Genomic DNA, 20,535 nt, shown 5'->3' with positions numbered 1-20,535 from the left:
TTTTGGTGATTTTTGAGGGTAAAAAATCGGTTTTCAAATTCGATCATGACATTTTTCTCATTGAGGTTTTACGAGTGGCTCCAGAGAGTAATCTCACAGATACAAAGTTATTTTTAAATCTTTGAACTCGGTCCTATAAATTTGATTTTTTCATCATTCCAAAATGTATTCGTTTTCCTTCGACCCCGGAGATTCGCATTTATGCTGCATAAGTGGAATATTCAAGTCATTACTGAGTGTTAACCTTGACTGGTTCGCGTTAAACTATTTTTGCATTATGTTCCAATATCCACGACTGTGATTTATCGATTACCTGCTGCACCCTGAGATTACGCGATCATAATAGGGTTATTATATGCATTTATCTTTCCACTTTCTTCAAAGTGGAAACCCCGTTAAATCTCGACTTATAAAATTGCTCACTTTATTGATTTTGGTTTGCCTACTGCTGCTGCTGCTACTACTCAGAAATGCACCACTGATAGACGATTATTTCGGTCAATTACCGAGTAGGTACCCAGTCACAAATATGTCATTTGGTTTCAATAATTTTAAAAGCGGATAATTTACATCTTAAAACCGTTACACTTTGGTTGGTGCTTTGAGCTGCATTCAGTTGCAGTTTAGAATTGTTCGGTGATCAAATCGGTTGAACAAAGCGGAGTCATGGTTCGTTTCAAACCATGTGAATTGATTTTCAAAATTTGGATACTATCTCAGTTTTATGTGCGGTTTACTAATTGTGATGAACCAACGGCCGTGTTTGATGAAGACGGCAATTTAGTGATCGGATTAGGTAAACTAGCTCAGGTCGAGTTGTAGTTATGTAACGTGTTGTCTAGAGATGTAACAGTTTAAAGGGGATTTAGAAAGTATTAAAAACTTCGAAAAACCCATTTTAAGCCAAAACCCTTCAAGTTCTTGTTTATCAATATCTATTATATGAAATTCTCTTGTAACGCTATTTGTAGCACTACTCCTCCGAAATTACCCAAACGATTCGAGTGAAATTATTTTTGGAATATTCCGTAGGCATGCGAATCGGTTTATTCGAATAAAAAAACACAAAGTCGCATCAATTGTCCGTAATATTTAAGTTTGTAGTTGTTTGAAACAAATAAAAGTCATGGCTTCCATTTTTTCGAGATTTTCTTTACTTTGGATGGTTTGTTTTTCGTCTCCAAGGTCGAGGCCAAGTAACCATGGCATAAATAGCATACTGATAAGTGGAATCCTTAGGGCGCGTATTTCTCAACCAGACATACTGTCAATGCACGTGGTGGGGCTATGAAGCCTAGATGTGATTTTTTTTTCTTTCTGATTCCCAGCTCATTTTTACAGCACATATTAATGACTGAGGCTTAGATGTGACCCAGATCAGATTGATATTTTGCTGATCGAATCAAAACCATTTAAACGATTTTAAATGGTTTGAATATTTTGATTTCATGTTAATTATAGCAGCAATTGTTGATTGAATTTAGTACTGATGGATTTTAAAAAGTAGTATGACTCTATGCGGACGTTTGAAAAAAGAGAAGTGGGAAGATGTACAAACAATTGTACATATAATTCAATACGCCTAAGGTTAGTTTTGATTCATATCAATAATACAATCCGATGAAAATGAACAGAAACATGAACTGAACCTGTCCTTTAAAATGGATTATATGGGTTATGTATTTAAAGGCCAAATGCACAGAATGTTTTGATTTTTTGCTTGCAAAAGTGAAAGTTAAACCACTTTCCATAATAAAAAGTTAGGATATGCATTTTCTTGAAGAATTTTCAGCTAAGAAGGTAAACTAGATCAAGAGCAAACGTTCAACATTTACAAAAATTATCTTAATTATTTCTTCATCTTTAAATTGTCTGGCCCAATAAAAATTCTGAATAAATAATTTCAACTTTTTTTTTAAATTATTCACTGAAAAACACTGTACGGTTTGTTTACACACAATTCTATTACATACTTAACATGAAAAGTGTGTTTTTTTCAATATTTTGACTAAATACATAGAAAAGACATTTGATACGCTTTTTTGGTGAAAAGATTTTTTTGTGATTGATATTCCAGTTGCAGCAGATTTTTTTTTGTAAATTTTCAATATGACCAGAAAGTGTTTAAAATAATATTTACTCCAGTCGTTTCACATGGTGGAACAAGTTCAAACGCGCTTTTTAGCCATGAAACATCAAGCTTTTAAGAATTTCCTCTTCAAAATGATTCAGCTTTCAGGGCAAAAGGTCAGAAAGGGGTATGTCGTGTGTTGAACCTGAAGTGGATATTCAAAATTAATGTCTTTTTAAATTAAAATCTTTTCTTAAAAACAGAATTCAGTAAAAGTGGAGTATTGTGTTTTCACTTGCCTTAATGAGCGAGACAAATGTTAAATTAGAAACATCTTTTTGGCAACATTTTTGAATATTTAACATTCAACAAGAGTTTGTTGAGAACTGATTTAGTTATGCAATGAACGAAAATTGATTGGTTTTTAAAAGCAACCTATTTTTCTTAGATTTATAAAAGTTCAACTACGGTAAAATCTGTTTGCACTTGCCCCGGTATATCTGAATTGAAATTCAAATTTGAATTGAAGATTGAAATTAAAAAATAAAATCAAAAGAAACTTTGATAACTGTCACCCTTCTCGGCGCAAAAATCGTCATTTTGAGGTTTTGTGTTATGTTTACATGCAAATTTTTAGTTAATATTCACACCCCCGTCGAAGCACGAAATTTTTTTTGGATCCATTCAATTTTTGAAAATCTGTTTTAAATCGATTGTCAATGAACAGGTAAGGTCAGTAAGTTGAAATCTTGAAATGTCTTAAAAGGACCCTCAGCAGAAGAAAAATTGCTGTGATTCAGCTGAATAACAAATTTCAAACACTTTTTACATTAAAAACCGTTCTATTCCATGATTCATTGAGTTACAGTTTATTCATATGAATTTAATTAGCGTTTTTACCTAAAACTAATCAAATATAGTAATTTGCAGTATGAAAAGTCGCCAGATTTCATACCATGACAAGTGTTGTATGGCATCACTTCAAGTTGTAATGTGTCATGTCTACAAGTTTAGTAAATGACGAAAAAAATATCAACATGATTTCAACAGTATTTTTGGGTACGGGATATGTTTCTATTTACAAACCTTTTTGCATTGCAAAGTTTTTTAACCAATCAGGGCCTCCATACAAATTTGTTGGCATAAATCGAGAACTTAACAAGCAAAAGGAAGAGAGGTTGTTAGGGTACGATTGATTTGAGATCCTCCCTTATTTCTGGGTGGAGTCGGAAAGAAGGATGCAAGTCTTTATTCATATTATATTTGGCATAAATTGAAATCTTATAAGACAAATAAAGCGAAATTTTACGTCATTTAGATACAAAAAACGATTTTATAGTTGTTCGTGAGCACTTCTTGCATTGCAAGAGGGAAAGGGCTGGAACTTCATATAAATAAAACATACATAATGAAATAATTAGAAACTCTATGTAGCTTATAAAAACTGAGTTAAAGTTTTAGATCTTGAAAAACAAATTTATATATAAATTCTAAGAACATCAGGGTTGCTAGCAATTTTTTGTTTTGAAATTCCAAAGTTTTTCCCGGTTTCCCAGATTTTCTCCCGCTTATAAATGATGATTTTCCCGTTATTTATTATACTCGTTTTGAAATAAAATTATGGTGAATAAAAAAAATCAATATAAAGGGCTTCAAATTTCTAATAATTGTAGCCCAAAACTTGTTAAACGGTTAGAAATCATGACAAACACTTCGGTGTCTTCTAACACGTAGTCTTTTCGTATCAAATTGACAGGTTTTCATGTTTTTTTTTAAACTAACGAACTCCACAATTTTAACAATTTTGTCACAATAAGTCCGGTTAAATTGATCTTGAAACTATAATGTAATACTTTTCAGCCGATATTAATTTTCTAGAATTTTTAAAGAGTTCTAGAAAAAAGGTATAATTTGTATTGAAATATGTTAACAATACATCGAAACATATTTTAAAATCAATTTGAATGGAAATTTGTCGTACAAAACTTAAAATTATCAGATTGCATGAAAATATTTAGTTATTTTCTTAATACAGTTAAATTTTTTTGTACAAATCCAAAGACATGTTTTTGAAAAAAATGTTTTTTTTGATACAAAACAATGAATAACTTTGGTAATAGTCATTTGAACTAAAGATTCGTGAACATATAGAAATCGTGTATATTTAAGACAGAGCTAAGCTTTAATTGTTTGAGTGTAGGATAGTATTTTTATCAGGGTGAAGACCTTAGATTCTGGAAACTTCAAGCAACAGCTTAACGTAGAATGGATTAAAAACTTAACACTTGCAATGTTACGCTTCGTTCCTCAGGCTAATTCAAACGAAATACACAACAACAACAACATTGGAAAACCAATATCTTTTTCTGGTGAAAAAGAGGTGTAACTCTGCTTAAAAACGTCACACGCTGCCAAATTATTTGCTTGCAAAGATAACTCATATTTCTCCGCAATTAGATGAAGAAGCGATTCAAACTTTGTTTGTTTACTAATGAACGAAAATAAGCGTTCGTGAGAAAACATCAAACATGTCAATTTTCCCGGTGAGATGCCGAAATTTCCGGTATTTTCCCGGTTTCTCGGTGACGTGATGAAATTCCAAAGTTTTCCCGGTTTGCTACCAACCCTGGAAAATACTTTTCAAACATTTTTGTACTGAGATTAGAAATTTCAGTTGCTGCTCTTTTTTTAAAGCATTTGCTTCTAAGTTATGCTGAAATTTGGTTTGAAACGCTGTCTAGGAAATAAAACTGAAATCAATTATTTTAACAAATTTAATTAAATTTTGGAAGGTGTAGCAAAGCACATCGGGTCAGTAAATAAAAAAAATCTCACTATTTCAATAGTTATTTAAGAAAAAAGTTGCAAAAAGAGGATCGTAATTATCTATTGTATAATTTATGTGATAACTGGTCCAAAACGACTAATTTGCCTGTCATTAGTTATTTCCAATGTCGGTTTTATTTTTATCCATCCGCTATAACAAATAATTAATTTCTCAATATTTTCTAAAGTTTTCGTTCACGAAAAGGAGCAAAAGGAAGTCCCAGCTCTGGCATCTCAAGCCATTCGATCGTTCCTGTCTCGAACAAATGGAGTAACCATCTTCGATTACTACATTGTCTACAATCGGGAGCATGTTGTCTTTACCGACAATCAGGAGTGTAAGAAGTAGGACAAAAACATTCGAAATCAATTATTTTAAGCCTTATTTTACAGTATGCAGTGCCGTTCAGAAGGGTGTCAGCTTCTTGGTAGATTTCACCTGGACGGATACCAACAGAATCATGGCGGCTGCCGATAACTTCAAGATACCGTACCTGCACGCTGATGTTTCGATGCAAACGTATCTCAAAAATGCCGAAAGCTATCTACGAGCTCGTGGAGCAAATGATGTAGTCTATATTTTTGACAGCACCGAGAGTGCTGATACGGCCATATATTTTCTCATTACGGAATCGCAGCTTCGAACGATAATTTTTGACCGTCTCAGCGATAATTCGATTGCCCGAATCAAAGCGGTCCGGCCTTATCCGTCATTCTTCGCTGTGATCGCTAGTACCATTGAAATGAATTCGATAATGCACCAAGCTATATCCGGGGGATTGATTTCCAAACCAGACAAGTGGAACTTACTGTTTACCGATGTTCAAACTGAGTCCTTTGAATTTCACGAATCTTACCCAACGATGAGTCGTCTGCTGCTAGACGAAAGCACGTGCTGTTTGCTGTTGAGCTTGGATGACGATTGTACTTGCCCGAAAGATTTCAAACCGCCGGAAGCTCATCTGGCCAATGTTGTGTCAAAGGTACTGGAAAAAGCTCAACAAGATCAGTTACCCCTGGTGAAGCAGGAGGATTGTAGCGAATCTGGTTCAAATATCACGATATCAATGGCCGGGTTTATGCGAGATTTGAGGAGCGATCCCCGTTTTTGGATGCCCGATGGTAGCAGAATGTTGCGCTATAATTTGAACATCTCCATCCAAACTTCGATCACGAGTGATGACAGTGTTGCCGTGCAGCTGGGAAATATTCAGAAGGGGTCGGTCGGTCCGTACGATGGGAAGACCATTAAACCGACGAAGCGGTACTTCCGGGTTGGAACTACTGAGGTAATTTTTCCATTGACATTAACATTGTTGATAAAACGCTAATTATTATATTCAGCTGTTGAACATTTTGTAAAAAAAATCATGAAACTCTCCAAAGGAACCGTACGTTCTGCTTAGATTTCATATGAGTTTGAAGCATACTGTTGACCCATTAAGGACCGTAAAGAAATCTAAGCCCGAAAACACCAAAATTTGGCATTCTCAGAAACCACTGGACAAAATTCTTCAAATTTGTTGTCTTTGAGTTATCGAAAGTATTGTTTACACTTTTGTAGAATGAAGTTTCTTAATATGTACAGTACCGTTCATAATTGTATAGAAATTGGAAGCAAGCGCACTGTCACTTCGACTTCCATAACTTTTTACTCTGATGATTTTTTTTGAACAATTTTTTTGCGTTAGATAGATCAACTATCACACTATTATAACAAAAAATTTGAGATTTCCGGAGTTTGTGTGGCCTGAGAAACAGTAATTCTACGAAAATCGGACTTTTTGGACTTTTTTCATTCAAACTGCAATATCTCTGAAACTACGCTACATTTTTTAATTGAAATTTTGCACAGTGATTGTTGAAATATGAAGCTAGCATGTCTGAAGTTTTCGAAAAGTTCTATTGAAGGGATCAAACGTTACGCGAGGTGCAATATTTCAGGCATGAACCTTGAAATGCGATTTCTATAGAATTTTGGACGATTCTTGAGAACAATATCGTTTCCTCCACCAATCAGACAAAAAATGTCTGGCAAAAGCAATGAAGAAAAGAAAAAATGGAATAAATGATCCATTTGTGTTTTGAAATCAGAATCTCACGACATAGTTGTGATTTTTCGGTTGAAATAGATTTACTAGTTGTTAAACAGAGAATATGATTTTCCTATGGAAACATTCGTCCAAAATTCTACAGAAATCGCATTTCAAGTTTCATGCCTGAAATATTGCACCTCGCGTAACTTTTGATTTCATCGATAGAACTTTTCGAAAACTTCAGACATGCTAGCTTTATATTTCATCAATCACTCTGAAAAATTACAATAAAAAATGTAGCGTAGTTTCAGAGCTATTGCAGTTCGAATGAGAAAAGTCCAAAAAGTCCGATTTTCGTAGAATTACTGTTTCTCAGGCCACACAAACTCCAGAAAGCTCAAATTTTGTGAATAGTGTGATATCTCACGCAAAAAATTTGACAAAAAAATATCATCAGTGTAAAAAGTTATGGAAGTTCAAAGTTGAAGTGATAGAGCGCTTGCTTCCAATTTCTATACAATTATGAACGGTACTGTATATAAAATGTATCACATTTGTGTTTCTCAGCAAAGCGCTCACGCGTCATACGACTGAACGAGATACTATCTCGTAGTTGGTCCGCAACGTGTTAAGGTGGTTTTTTTTTCTCCCCGAAAGGTTTCCATTTCATGAACATTTGAAGCCATTTGTCACTTTTTTGCTGAAAATGGTTCAATCTCATTCTCCATAATTTCTAAAAAATATTTATATTCATCAGATTTTAGTAGGGTGTACAGTGTACGTCCATTTGTTGAATACCGAAATACCGGTTTTTGAGGGGAAGAAAACCCGGTATTTGCGTAATTTTTTCCACATCCTGAGAATGTTTACCTTCCAAAAATGATTTCCAAGACCACCAAGAAAAGGACAAAACAAGTTTCTCTTTCATATAAAAATCCACATGCTAAATAGAATAAATAAACCAAAGTGTTACGTTTAAATCAGTTTTCATAGTCTAAGAGAAAGTATTCATCATTTTTTTTAATAACATAATTTTTTATTTTTGAAATGAAGAGTTATTCACCTTAAATTTATTTTATAAAATTATTTTTCCGGTATATCGGTGAAATTTTACATTCTTTGAGAAAGAATATTTAAGAATTGAAAGATTATAGACGGATAGAAGATTATAATAAGGTGAAAGATGTTGAAAATGAGCGAAGGGTTACTATTGTGTGGTGGTAGCTGGTATTCTATCTGTACTTACCACTGCAAGGTAGTAAGCCCGTGAGGAACAAAACGATGAAATGTGATGAAAAGTTTCATATAAAATTTCACCGATATAGCCGGTAACATAATTTTTCATTTTTGTTAAACATGGTGACTGTTCTTTTTTTAAGTAAACTACAGAAATTGTCAATGAAGGAAAATGGAAAGCTGAGAGTGGTTTTGATTAAATTGCCGAAAAATAAACTATCTTAATACATTGCGGACCAAATACGATGATTCTCGTTTGTTCGCGGTTGCCGCGAATGTGTTACTGTTACAAGCATAATTCAAATGTTATAAATTCAATTCTGAAGCTCTATTCTGCAAAATTGAGCTCAATACTTTCGGATACTCAGAGATACTAAATTTGTAAAATTTTGTTTAGCGAGTTTTGAGGTATAGAATGCTTAATTTCAGTGTTTCTTAACTTAGGTTTTTTCGCGGACCTCAATGTGTTTTAAAGGTTAAAACATGCTGCAGTTATGTGATTTACCTAACCCCTACCCCTACCCCTAACATTTGGTGACAGTTTTCTGTGAAACATTGACTTGCATTTTATTGAAATGTGCATCGAACTTAATCGAATTCGGTCATTTCCTATTACGAATTTTATAACATTTTCATAACGCATCGTGAAAAATCCAAGTTGAATGATGTGAAAATAAATGGTAGTTAGGATATGTGTACGAAATTTATCAAATTTCTGATTTTCATTGTTGTAACCTTGGACATGACCTTGTGAAGTTATGTTCATGATGATTTATTATCGACAAAGAAATATCTAAAAAGCACAGCATATTTCTCAGTTGAAAATCTGCTGCAGTATAGGCTTTGAGCATTTTTCTCCACTATCACTGCCACTATACGAAACATTTTTGTGTATCCAATCTATTATATAAAATTCTCTTGTAACGGTGTTTGTAGTACTACTCCTCCGAAATTAGCCAAACGATCCAAATTAAATTATTTTTAGAATATTCTGTAGGCATGCGAATCGGTTTATATCGAATAAAAACAACACAAAGTCACATCAATTGTCCGTAAAAATTAAATTTGTAATAATTGGAATCAAATTAAAGTCATGGCATCCATTTTTTCAAGACTTTTTTTTTCCTTTGCGCGGTTTGTTTTTCGTCTCCATGGTCGAGGCGTCGCGAGCAAACGTCGCGAAAGGATAGTAACCAAGGCATAGCATACTGATTAAATAGTAGGAGCATTTGGGCGCGTATTTCTCAACCAAGCATATTTTCAATGCACTTGATGGCGCTTTGAAGCCTAGATGATTTTTTTAACTGCTTGATTCCGAGCTCATTTGTACAGCACATAGTAGTGAATGACGCCTATATGTGACCCAGATTGAAAGTTTGCCGAATGAATAAAACATACATTTTTTTGCCAAAATCTGAAATTGAAAAGTCATGGGCCATTTTTGGAGATTTTCTTTTTTCGAGGGGTTTGTTTTTCGTCTCCATAGCTGAGACGTCGCGAGCAAACGTCGTCGCAAGAGGATAGTAACCAAAGCATACTGTTCATTGATCGCTGGAAAAATTTAACAATTAGGTGCCTGTTTCTCAACCAAGTACCTATATTTCTTATGCACGTGGAGGTGATATGCAACCCAGATGTGTTTTTTTCTTGCTTATTTGTACACAGCACATGGTAATGGATGACACTTAGATGTGACACGGATTGGTATTTTAACGATCGAATCAAAACCATATACAGACCCCGTTCGTTTTAGGCAACATTCGATTTTGGCAACATTCGATTTTAGCAACATCCGATTTTGGCACATGTGCCAAAATCGAACGGTTTTTAGAAACAACATTACCTTTTAGTTTTCGTTATAACAGGATCAATTTAATTCAGACAAACATCATAAATACGTTTTTATGCTCTGAAATGGTGATAAAATTCAACAATAAAAACCAAAGATTTTTAATATTTTTATAAAGTACTCAAAAATGACAAAAAGATGAAAAATTCAAAAAGTTAAAAAACAAATTCGAATAAAAGACTGTATATGACAAAAACAACTGAAAAATGACGAAGAATGACAAAAACAGCAAATATGACAGAAAAAAAAAATATTGTAAACAAAACGAGAAAAGTGCAAAATGCATCAAAAACATGATGAAAAAAAATAAAAATTACTACAAATGGTAGCAAAGTTACTGAAAACAACGTTTTTGTTAATAATCATAGTTATTTTATCAAAATAATCAATAAAAAAGATGAGAAAAAAAAACCGTTCGATTTTGGCAACATTCGATTTTGGCAACACAAAATGTACGGGGATGTTGCCAAAATCGAACGGGGTCTGTAAATGATTTTAAATATTAAAACCATTTTTATTTCGTGTTAATTTAAGTAATAAATTGTTGTCCAAAAAATGCATATGAAATAATGGTATGACACATAACGGGCGATTGAAAAAAAATGGGAAGCTTTACCTTTCGTATAATCCAATACGCCTAGAACGTTAGTTTTGATTCATATTGATAACAAAAAAAAAAAAAAAGAATCATATGTCTTCGAAAAAAAAAATTGAGCTTTATAAATCTACTTAACTGAAGATATATCAAGCGCCATCAAATTTTTAGAAGAACAACTAAATCCGGTGAAAATGAACAGACACATTAACTAAACAAGAGTCTGTCCTTTGAATTAGATAAGATAGGATTGAAGTATTGACAGGACGAATGCAGAGAACTTTTTGAATTTTTGCATGCGTAAGTTGAAGTTATCAATAAAATAATCTACTTTTTCATAACAAAAAGTCAGGATATGCATTTTCCGGAAGAATTTTCAATTAGTAAGGTAAACTAGAGCAAACTTAAAGCTTTTACAAAAAAATGTTTAAATTCTTGCTTCATCTGAAATTTGTTGGGCCCAAATAAACAATCTGACTAAATAAATTCAACTTTTTTTTATAATTCACCAAAAAGCTGTTTACACGTTTACTGTTTGTTTACACACAATTAAATACGTATTTAACATGAAAAGTGTGTTTTTGTTTTACATATTTTGTCTACATCGAAGAGTGTGTTTTGTTTTTACATATTTTGTCTACATAGAAGAGACTTCTGATCCACTTTTTTGTTGAAAAGTTTTTTTTATGATTGATATTCCAGGGGCAGCATTTTTTTATGATGAATTTTAATACGACCTGGAAGTTTTGAAAATATTTTTAATTCCTGTCATTTCACACGGTAGAACAAGTGAAAACGCGCCATTTAGCCATGAAACATATCCATTGAAGAATTTGATCTCCAAAATGGCCAGAAAGGATATCCTGAGTGTTGAATCTGAAGCGCATATTCAAAATTATTTAGTATAAAGGTCTTTGTAAATCAAGGTCTTTTTTTTGAACAGTATTCAGTGAAATTGAAGTTAAAGTTCAAAATACAAAATATAAAATCGCCAGATTTAATGCCATGACAAGTGCTGTTTGGGAACACTTTAAGTTGAAATGTACCATGTCTATAAATTTCGTATCAGGTGAAACTTTTTAAACTTGATTTTAGTAAAAATATGGATTTAAGTTCAAACTGCTTCGATGAAAGTGGATAGTGAACAAAAAGCTGTTTGGAATGGTTAGTAAAAAATCTTTTCTAATGTTTTTTATTTATTCAGCTCTGAAAAATACACCATCTAAAGCTTATCGGGAGCTGAAAAAGCTGCGTTAGGCATAATATTAGGCTTATACTCCAAAAATTGTCTCGATATTCCAAATTATATTTTCAAAAAGGTTCATATGCAATATATTCCAATAAATAAGAAATTTTTTATTACGATTTAAACCTTAATGTGCACTCGAATAATGCGGAATAAATCAACAAAATGGAATACAACAAATAAAACATACATATTATCAACATACAGTTATTTATGGAAAAGTTACAACAAGTTTTTTTTTGTATGAGGCTTGCCAAGTTGGATGATTTCGTCGAGTGCTGGAAAAAAATCGAATTTGTAACCGAATTAAAGAAAAGTAAATAAAAATATTCATGTAAGATGCATGTAATATTTATTGAAGGTTATTTTTTGATAATATAAATAAAGACCCGTAGAATTGAGTTAAAATTCTAAGGTTTTATTTCGATAGAATAAAGCGAGACAATTCAAGTAAACGGAAAGAAGGGAAATGTAAAAATAAACTAGGAAAAATGGAAAATGAACGCCAAGTTGAACATGGTGAGACGAAGTTTGCCGGGTCTGCTAGTATTTTTTATAAAAATTACCGGTTTTATCGGTTTTCTCTTTTTCAAATACCGAAATATTTACCGGATTTCCAAAAAAAAAACGGTAAAACCGACCACCCTAGATTTTAGGCTTCAGCCTTTGATCGTAATTAGTTACAGCATATCTATGATAAAAAACATGACTATTTGTAATTTGTTCTCTGGACATAGTCAGTTTGATTACATCAGCATGTGCGTTGTAAAGCGCCATCATTCTATAGATTGGTTCATTACGAGCGTAATTCTGTATTTGATTTGGTAGCTGAAACAGCCTCACGTTGCGAAAACTGCTACGTCCTTCGTTTGGAGAAATTTCTGATACTAAATACGGTGAAAAGTATTCCGAGTAGAAGGTGAATGACCACGATGGTTAAAATCCTCTCTAAATAAATAAAAATAGAATAGTAGTCCGAGTTTCGAGTGTCTTCAGTCCTACTAACATACACAAGGATCGGTATTCCGGCATTCCTTCTTGCCACCCAAAGTTCCTTAAGGCATATCACAGAAATCTTTTTTGAACGCTTTCAATCCTTTTTTTATGAACGTTTATTGAACGGCTGCCACCCTTTACTGGCATATTCAATAAGGGTTCGGATAAGCCCAACATAAATAGAGACAATAGTGTAAGGATTGTCTAGCTCGTTACAAATCCTGCTTACCATTTCTTATATGGAATTGGCTTTGGCTACGACTTGTTTAACATGTATCGAAAAACTGAGTTCTTCATCTAATTCGACTCCCAGATCTTTCACAGAGAATTTTCTAGCTATGGTATATAGCTGTTCTCGAGACAATATTCGTGCACAATATTACTCATTTTCCGAGAAAGGGTAATCGCAATACATTTTGAGGCGTTGATTTTCAATCCGAAACTGCTGCAACACTCTGAAAGCGCATTTTGTAGGGTCAAACAATCCTTTGGGTGTCGCACATGGGGAAATAGTTTAAGATCATCTGCGTATATCAACACAAACCCGTCATGCAGCACTCCGGTAAACTCGTTCATAACAGTGACGAAAAGAAGTGGTCCCAAGTGTTGCCAAACATTGTAACAAGGATTTTTTGTTGATGTCGTGGTAGGCAATTTAGTTACCCTTTCTCAGTGAATATGATCCCCAGAATCCACCTCCAATATCCCTGTCTTTTTACTTGTGCTGCTTGGGTTAGTTTGATAAGGCGGAGTAGCTCAAAAAATCAGATGAGCCGGCAACACTGAGAAGACGAGAAAAGAGGAAGATCGAGGACAGATTAGTTTTGACCACGGACCAAGACGGTCGGAAAATTGAAGTTTTTCCTCGCTGCTGGAGTGAGGTTCCCCACAGTCACGTGGATTTTTTCCGTTTTCCGCGAACCACGTCTTCCACGAAACTCTAAGTCACCAGGTCACTAGAAACAGCAGCACAGCCACTTCCGAAGGCTAACCTCCGGACAAGCAGGGAAGGTGCAATCTAGAGGTTCGATAGATCCGGTTCGAAATCCCGTCACCGAGCCTCGCTCAAGTTCCGGAACCCAGCCTTGTTTCCTCGACTACTGCCCAAGCCGACCCAAGCTACATCAGACTTGGTCCACAGCATTCAGGCCCAACCCAAGCTACAACGGGGAGCTCCCATCAACCTCGTGGTTAACACGTGGCCGCTCACCTCCCAGGCTGTGTGGTACCCGGTTCAAAAGGTAGGAGCTGTCCTCGCCAACTTACCATGCTAAACTCTTCCAAAACCCGTCCTTAAAAAAGTTACCCCAATAAATGTGAAATCCGTTTCCTCAAACCTATCTGAAAGCCCCTTTTTGCTTGAGTGCTCTGCCCCTGTCCACGTGTTTGATAACTTTGGTCGTAAGTCTGCCTCAGTAAAGGAACCAGTGCCGATCCGGAGATTAATAGTCGACCGAGCTAGCCGGCTGTTATACAAGTGACTCCCTTGTGGTACGCCGCTGTTGACCTAGAATACACTGGATCTCGCATTCCCTATCTTCACAAATTGGACTCTTTCTTTCAGGTACGAACGAATCCACTGAAGACAAATTCCGGTGATCCCATTTTTTACAGCACTGACAGGAGAGCATTTATGTTTATCACGTCAAAAATCTTTAACATGTCGGTATATATAGCATCGACTTGTAAACCCTGCATCATCCATTGTGAAGTTCGAGAGACGAATTCTACCAAGTTAGTGACCATTTTCAAAAAGTCCATGCTGAAAGTCCGAAATTTTCCCTTCTAACCAAGGATACATTTGGTCATAAATTATGCTCTCGACCAGTTTAAGTATGGCGGACAGAATTGCTATCCTACGATCCCACGAACCAGTACATTTGTTGAAAAACACACTACACAACTTTCACGACAATCGAACCAATTATAAATAACACGAAAACACTTCTGCATATGGGGAAACAACCCAGCTAAAGCTTGCTTCAGATAGAATAGGAACAAAAAATATTGCTAGTATTTCAGTTATTTGTTATTAAATTCAAGATCTTTTTTTATACAAATGTAGCGTTTTCTTCATACTTTTTAGAAAAAATACGGATAAAATTATTCGTCACGGTTTCGAAGGAATTTTCGAATATTTCCTGTAACACACCCAAAATAATCTGCACGTAGCGGCTACGTGAAAAACTACATATTTTTTATCCAATTGATTTTCACGTAGATGCTACGGTAGAAACATGTAAACGCGTTGCTATGAGAATCGGTGCATAATGAACATCAAGTAAAACTTACGTGAATTTTTGGTGAGTACGACATGATGTGATAATGAAAGATTCGTGAAATTCGTTTAGTATTGAAATGTAATAATTATTGATTCGCTCGGTCCTTTGTTTTTCGTTTTATTTTCATTTAAAAAACAAGAAGTTTCTTTAAAAAGAACTTTATTCAAAATTCTATTTGCACAACACAAACCGAATTTTACTACAACACTTAGTCACAAAAAGCAGCAACAATCCCCATTCCGTGCCTGGCTCGATTGTGTTATCCTGTAGAACTAAAATAAAAAGATGAATAAATAAAAATGAATTTTCTGATTAGTAAATAAGTTTCCTCTACCGGATCAGTCGAGGATTCGTTTTCTATAATTCCTGGAAGGTACTAGGATTTACTTCCGCAAACCTAACGCCAATCTTTAGCAAATGGATGTTTCGTGGTCTGAAAAAATAAAACAATTTCGTTGGTTAGAAATTTATAATTCACTATGTCCAAATCAACGGTAAATCTATTCGGCCACGAATCCCGGATATCGTGTCCACTCACCTCATAAATTATCCTGAGACAACTGGCAGAAGTAGCGGTTTTCGGTGTAATACAAGCGAAAACAAAACACAACTATCTCAACTGCTTTTTCCAGAACGAACAAAGTCAGCAGCATGACACTTTCTTATAAGAATTTGAGAAAAAAAATACTCGAAACCGATTTAAAGAATCACTTAGATTTTACGTGAAATTCATGAGGCAATTATGTTGAAGTAAAGAAGTTACTACGAGGGCGCACTTGAAACACTGTGGTTACTACAAGATTCACGTAGAATCGATATGATGCAAACAAATGTTAGTTTATGTGAAAAATCCCGTAAAAATAATTTCTAAATTATTTTGGGTGCACGGCTCATTAGGCGGTGCACACTAGACCGTTGCAAGCTTTGTATGGAAATTTCGAATTCTTAAATTTTTACACCATCCATAATTTTTTTTGGTTTATTTTTATTGCAATAGCAATAAAAAAAATTGGAAGCGATCTATTCAGTCCTGAATTAGCGCAACGAATTTTAATTTTGTATAGAAATTATTATGGGCAAACAAAATTTTTCATTCAAAAATCGCCAGAGATGTACTGAAAGTTGCAAAGGTGTATGTCTTTTATCTACTTATTTGAAAGCTGTGTAGGCGCAGAATGAAAATAAAAAATCCAAAAAAAACTGCTTTGCATTGCCAGAGAATTTATTTATTCATATAACTTTTGTAAAAACACCGCTTTTCAAATAAAAAAATTATTAACAGCTCAAGCAAGCATAGGCTGCTTTTTTTGAATACTTATCGATGAATTCAGATTTCTTATTTTGAAATGGTTTTAAGTTTTTTCATGAAATTCTTAGCTGCTTGTCATGTTAGCAAAAATGAAGCTTAAGAATTGTCAAAACCAAAAAACAAAGATCGACTCCATTTTAAGCTTATTTGAAATTTCTGGATGATTTAATGTGCAAAAATTTTTTCTTCCATACAAATTTCCATACAAAATTGAAACGCGTTTCGCTAACTCAGGAATCAACCAAATCATCTCAAATTTTACACTGATGCTTAGTGACCCAAAAGGCATCGAAAAAACATATGGGAGCAAAAAGTCATTTTTTGCAGTGGTCTAATGCACACCTTCTTCGTCCATCGTTTTAGCTATCTTATTCCACCAGGTCTTCATCTGATTGATGTCTTTGACGACCTTTCCCTTTGTCTTCGAGTCTTCTTTTCATGCTTGCCCAGTATTTCTCAATAGGGCGGAACTGGGGGTAGTTGGGTGGGTTAAGGTTTTTCGTAACAAACTAGACCCCTTTCTCTACATACCATTCTTGAACGACTTAGCTGAAATGACAGCTTGCCAAATCTGGCCAAAACATTACGGGATGGTCGTGAGATTGAATGAACGGCAAAATTCGTTTTTGGAGACACTTATTTTGGTATAGTTCCGACGTCATTGTCTTATTTGTAACGAAAACCTTCGTTTTTTGCCATAGCTGCCAAATCATAAATTTTCGTGCAAATTTGTCGGCAAAAATAAATTCAAATTTGGCTGGAACATCTCTCCAAGCCGTTGCCAAGTAAAATTTTTTATCACGGATTTGTTTGAAGTCAGCCTCGACATAGATTTCATCGTCCATCAGAAGACACCCGTCAAACTTGGTCAGCACCTGGTCGTATAGCTTCCGAGTACGGATTTTGGCTACACTATTCTGTTTTATGGTCCGATTCGGCTGTTTGCTAGCTCGATACAGCTTGATTCCTTCCCGGAGTCGAATAAATGTCCCTTTAAGATGGTAAAACGACAATAATCGATATAACAACAAAACGTTTCTTAAATCTACCTATTTATTTTTTCTAAACCATTCAAATTATCTCTCGCAGTGTTATGAAAACCCTTGATTTTTGGTCCGTTGAAAATGTACCAAGATTTAAAAAGTCACCGTTAATGTACCATTGACTAAAAATTCCAAGATAGCTGATTACTAAAATAAAATTCTGGTAATAAAGAGATTTTTTATTCATTTTAGTCCATCCCTTGGTCGTACCGGAAGCGGGATCCCGAAACGGACGAAATCATGTACGACGATAGCGGGGAACCCATCTGGGAAGGCTATTGCATCGACTTCCTGCAGCAACTGTCCGAAGTGATGAACTTCGACTACGATCTGGTATACCCGAAGCGGGGAACATTCGGACAGCGGGACAGAGCTACCGGCGATTGGGATGGTTTAATCGGAGATCTGGTAGTGGGAGAAATCGATTTCGCGATGGCCTCCATGAAGATGACCGCCGAACGGGAGGAAGTGGTGGATTTCGTGGCGCCTTATTATGAGCAAACCGGGATATTGATCGTTATGAGGAAACCCGTTCGGGAGACTTCGTTGTTCAAATTTATGACGGTTCTGAGGCTGGAAGTTTGGTTGAGCATTTTGTTGGCCATTGTGGCCACGTCCATAATGCTATGGCTGTTGGATAAATTTTCACCATACAGTGCCAGAAACAATAAGGAAGCCTACCCTTACGAGTGTCGGTAAGTTCGAGTACTTTCTAACTATGTAGGTAAAATCAAGTCTAAAGTTTAACCTTTCAGTGACTTCACGTTAAAGGAAAGTTTTTGGTTCGCTCTTACATCTTTCACACCGCAAGGAGGTGGCGAAGCTCCGAAGGCTCTTTCCGGTCGAACTTTAGTGGCTGCGTATTGGTTGTTTGTGGTACTTATGCTAGCTACTTTTACAGCTAACTTGGCAGCTTTCCTGACCGTAGAACGTATGCAAACGCCAGTTCAATCGTTGGAACAGCTATCTCGCCAAAGTCGTATCAAATATACGGTAGTAAAGAACTCGGATACTCATGAGTATTTCAAGAATATGAAGAATGCAGAAGATGTGTTGTATCAAATGTGGCGTAATCTAACACTCTCCAGCGGAAATGATCAAGCTCAATATCGAGTTTGGGATTATCCGATTAAGGAGCAGTACATAAATATATTGGCAGCTATTGATTCTGCGAATCCAGTATCATCTACCGAAATAGGATTCCAACGAGTCAACGATGCACTGGATGCTGATTTTGCGTTTATTCACGACTCTGCCGAAATCAAATACGAGATATCGAGGAATTGCAACCTAACTGAGGTCGGGGAAGTATTTGCAGAGCAGCCTTATGCCATTGCCGTTCAGCAAGGTAGCCACCTGCAGGATGAGTTGAGTTATTACATCCTGGAATTGCAGAAAGAACGCTACTTTGAGTCACTGACGGCCAAATTCTGGAACAACTCTGTTCGTGGTGTTTGTCCTAATACGGACGACAGTGAAGGTATCACTTTGGAAAGTTTGGGAGGAGTCTTCATAGCTACCCTGGTTGGGCTAGCTCTGGCAATGATAACCCTGGCTGGAGAGGTCATATATTACAAGCGAAAGGATCGTATGAGTAAGGTGGTTAGTGTGGAACCGGCTAAGGACGATAAGGAAAAGTTTCCTGAGAAATATCCTTCGCTATCGATTAAAAATATACTCAAGTTTGATCCCAAAAATAACCTTACCAAAGACATGGACACCAAGGTACCGAAAAAGGAAGTCACAATCGGGAACAAATTTGTACCGGCAGCGGAAAAGCAGCAGAACATAAAGTTTATTTCGGTTTTTCCGAGGAATCCCTGAATTATCGAGAGCTAAGAGCAACTCGTCTAATGAGAAATAATCGTTTCAATATCCCACTAATAAAAAAAAATCATCTTTTGTAGCTTACACCAGCTCCCTCCGGTGCTGCATAAAACTTGCACGTGTGTTGATCAACTTCTGTCAAATAAAAAAGTAACATTACTGTGAAGATAAACATGACACAGGGGAACAACATCTTCGGAAGTTTGAAAGTTTTTGGCATCCTGAATTCAAAACATTTGTCAGATTTTGTCTATATCCTCTGGTTTTGGTGATAGAGCGAGTGGAAATTGGTCGGTTTTGGGTAAAATCGATCTTTGATAACTGATAAAACTAATGAACCTACATGAATACATGAAAACTAGAAGTTGATTTTGAATAAATTTTTCAGAAATTTCAAAAGATAAGATTACTACTATTTCTGACATCATTGAAGAAAGTCATTGAATATTTGATATTAATGATTTTAACTCATTTAACAACTTTGTTGATGATGGCAAAATGATTTGAATAACGTTTCTAAATTTCGCTAAAATTCCCGTTTTTTGCAGATTTGAAAAAATAACATAAAGAAAATTCTTTTAAACTTTTTCTCTAAGAATTCAAAATAACTCGAGATCTTCGGGAAAGTTGATCATTGAATTGAAACCTTTATTTTGAAAGTATTTGTAATATTCTACAGTTTTGTAAAAAAAAGTACATAAATTTATTATTTGATTTTTCAACCTATTTTTTAAACTTATTTCGAGAGCTAGAGCTAACAGAAAACAAAAAATTATTAAATTTTTGGATTCAGCGCCCCCAAATCAGTCAAAATCAGCTTTTAGAAGTTTACTTGAGTTACAATATAGAACATATTTCATATCAATTCAAACAAACAACTGTTTTATCACATGTTGAGATTGAAATCACACCAGAGAATCAAGAGAAAGAAGAACAAAGAATTATTGGTTCAGTGAAACTTACAGAAAATATAGAGTGTGTTGTTGCATAATTTATATTTTAAGATTCACTCCTTATCCGAACGCTTCTACCCTTTCATCATTGCGGGAGTTACGTACAAGGTTGCCGAAACCACAGAAAAATCTGCAATTCCACAGAATTTTGAGCAAATTTTCATCACAGAATCTGTGTCACAGAACACAGAATTTTGAAATATTCATAGATTTCACAGAATTTTTTAATTTTGAATGGATTTCCAAAATTATAATTTTTTTGGCCA

At 35.0% G+C, this 20,535-nt stretch overlaps 1 protein-coding gene across 2 annotated transcripts; it reads left to right on the top strand.

Moving 5' to 3' along the window:
- The first annotated feature begins 493 nt into the window (after positions 1–493).
- On the top strand, positions 494–20,280 carry LOC129739019 (uncharacterized). 2 transcript variants are annotated; one of them, XM_055730391.1, is made up of 6 exons: positions 494–509; positions 617–796; positions 5,086–5,235; positions 5,291–6,186; positions 17,682–18,184; positions 18,245–20,280. In XM_055730391.1, exons 2-6 carry the CDS (start codon positions 667–669, stop codon positions 19,311–19,313), a joined length of 2,748 nt encoding a protein of 915 aa, XP_055586366.1. In that variant the 5' UTR covers positions 494–509; positions 617–666; the 3' UTR covers positions 19,314–20,280. The 2 variants fall into 2 exon arrangements, with proteins under 2 accessions (XP_055586366.1, XP_055586365.1); XM_055730390.1 differs by having other exon boundaries at positions 495–796.
- The last annotated feature ends 255 nt before the right edge of the window (positions 20,281–20,535 follow it).

Source organism: Uranotaenia lowii, chromosome 1 (genome assembly GCF_029784155.1).
Source record: "Uranotaenia lowii strain MFRU-FL chromosome 1, ASM2978415v1, whole genome shotgun sequence".
NCBI lineage: Eukaryota > Metazoa > Arthropoda > Insecta > Diptera > Culicidae > Uranotaenia > Uranotaenia lowii.
Note: the sequence above shows the minus strand (reverse complement) of the source record. Positions and strands in the feature narration are given on the sequence as shown.

Excerpts from the sequence above, each read along its gene's own strand:
- LOC129739019 (XM_055730391.1), top strand. The coding sequence starts at position 667 with ATGGTTCGTTTCAAACCATGTGAATTGATTTTCAAAATTTGGATACTA. Across the intron at positions 797-5,085 it reads CAATTTAGTGATCGGATTAG|TTTTCGTTCACGAAAAGGAG; the intron begins GTAAACTAGCTC and ends TATTTTCTAAAG. Across the intron at positions 18,185-18,244 it reads GCCTACCCTTACGAGTGTCG|TGACTTCACGTTAAAGGAAA; the intron begins GTAAGTTCGAGT and ends TTAACCTTTCAG.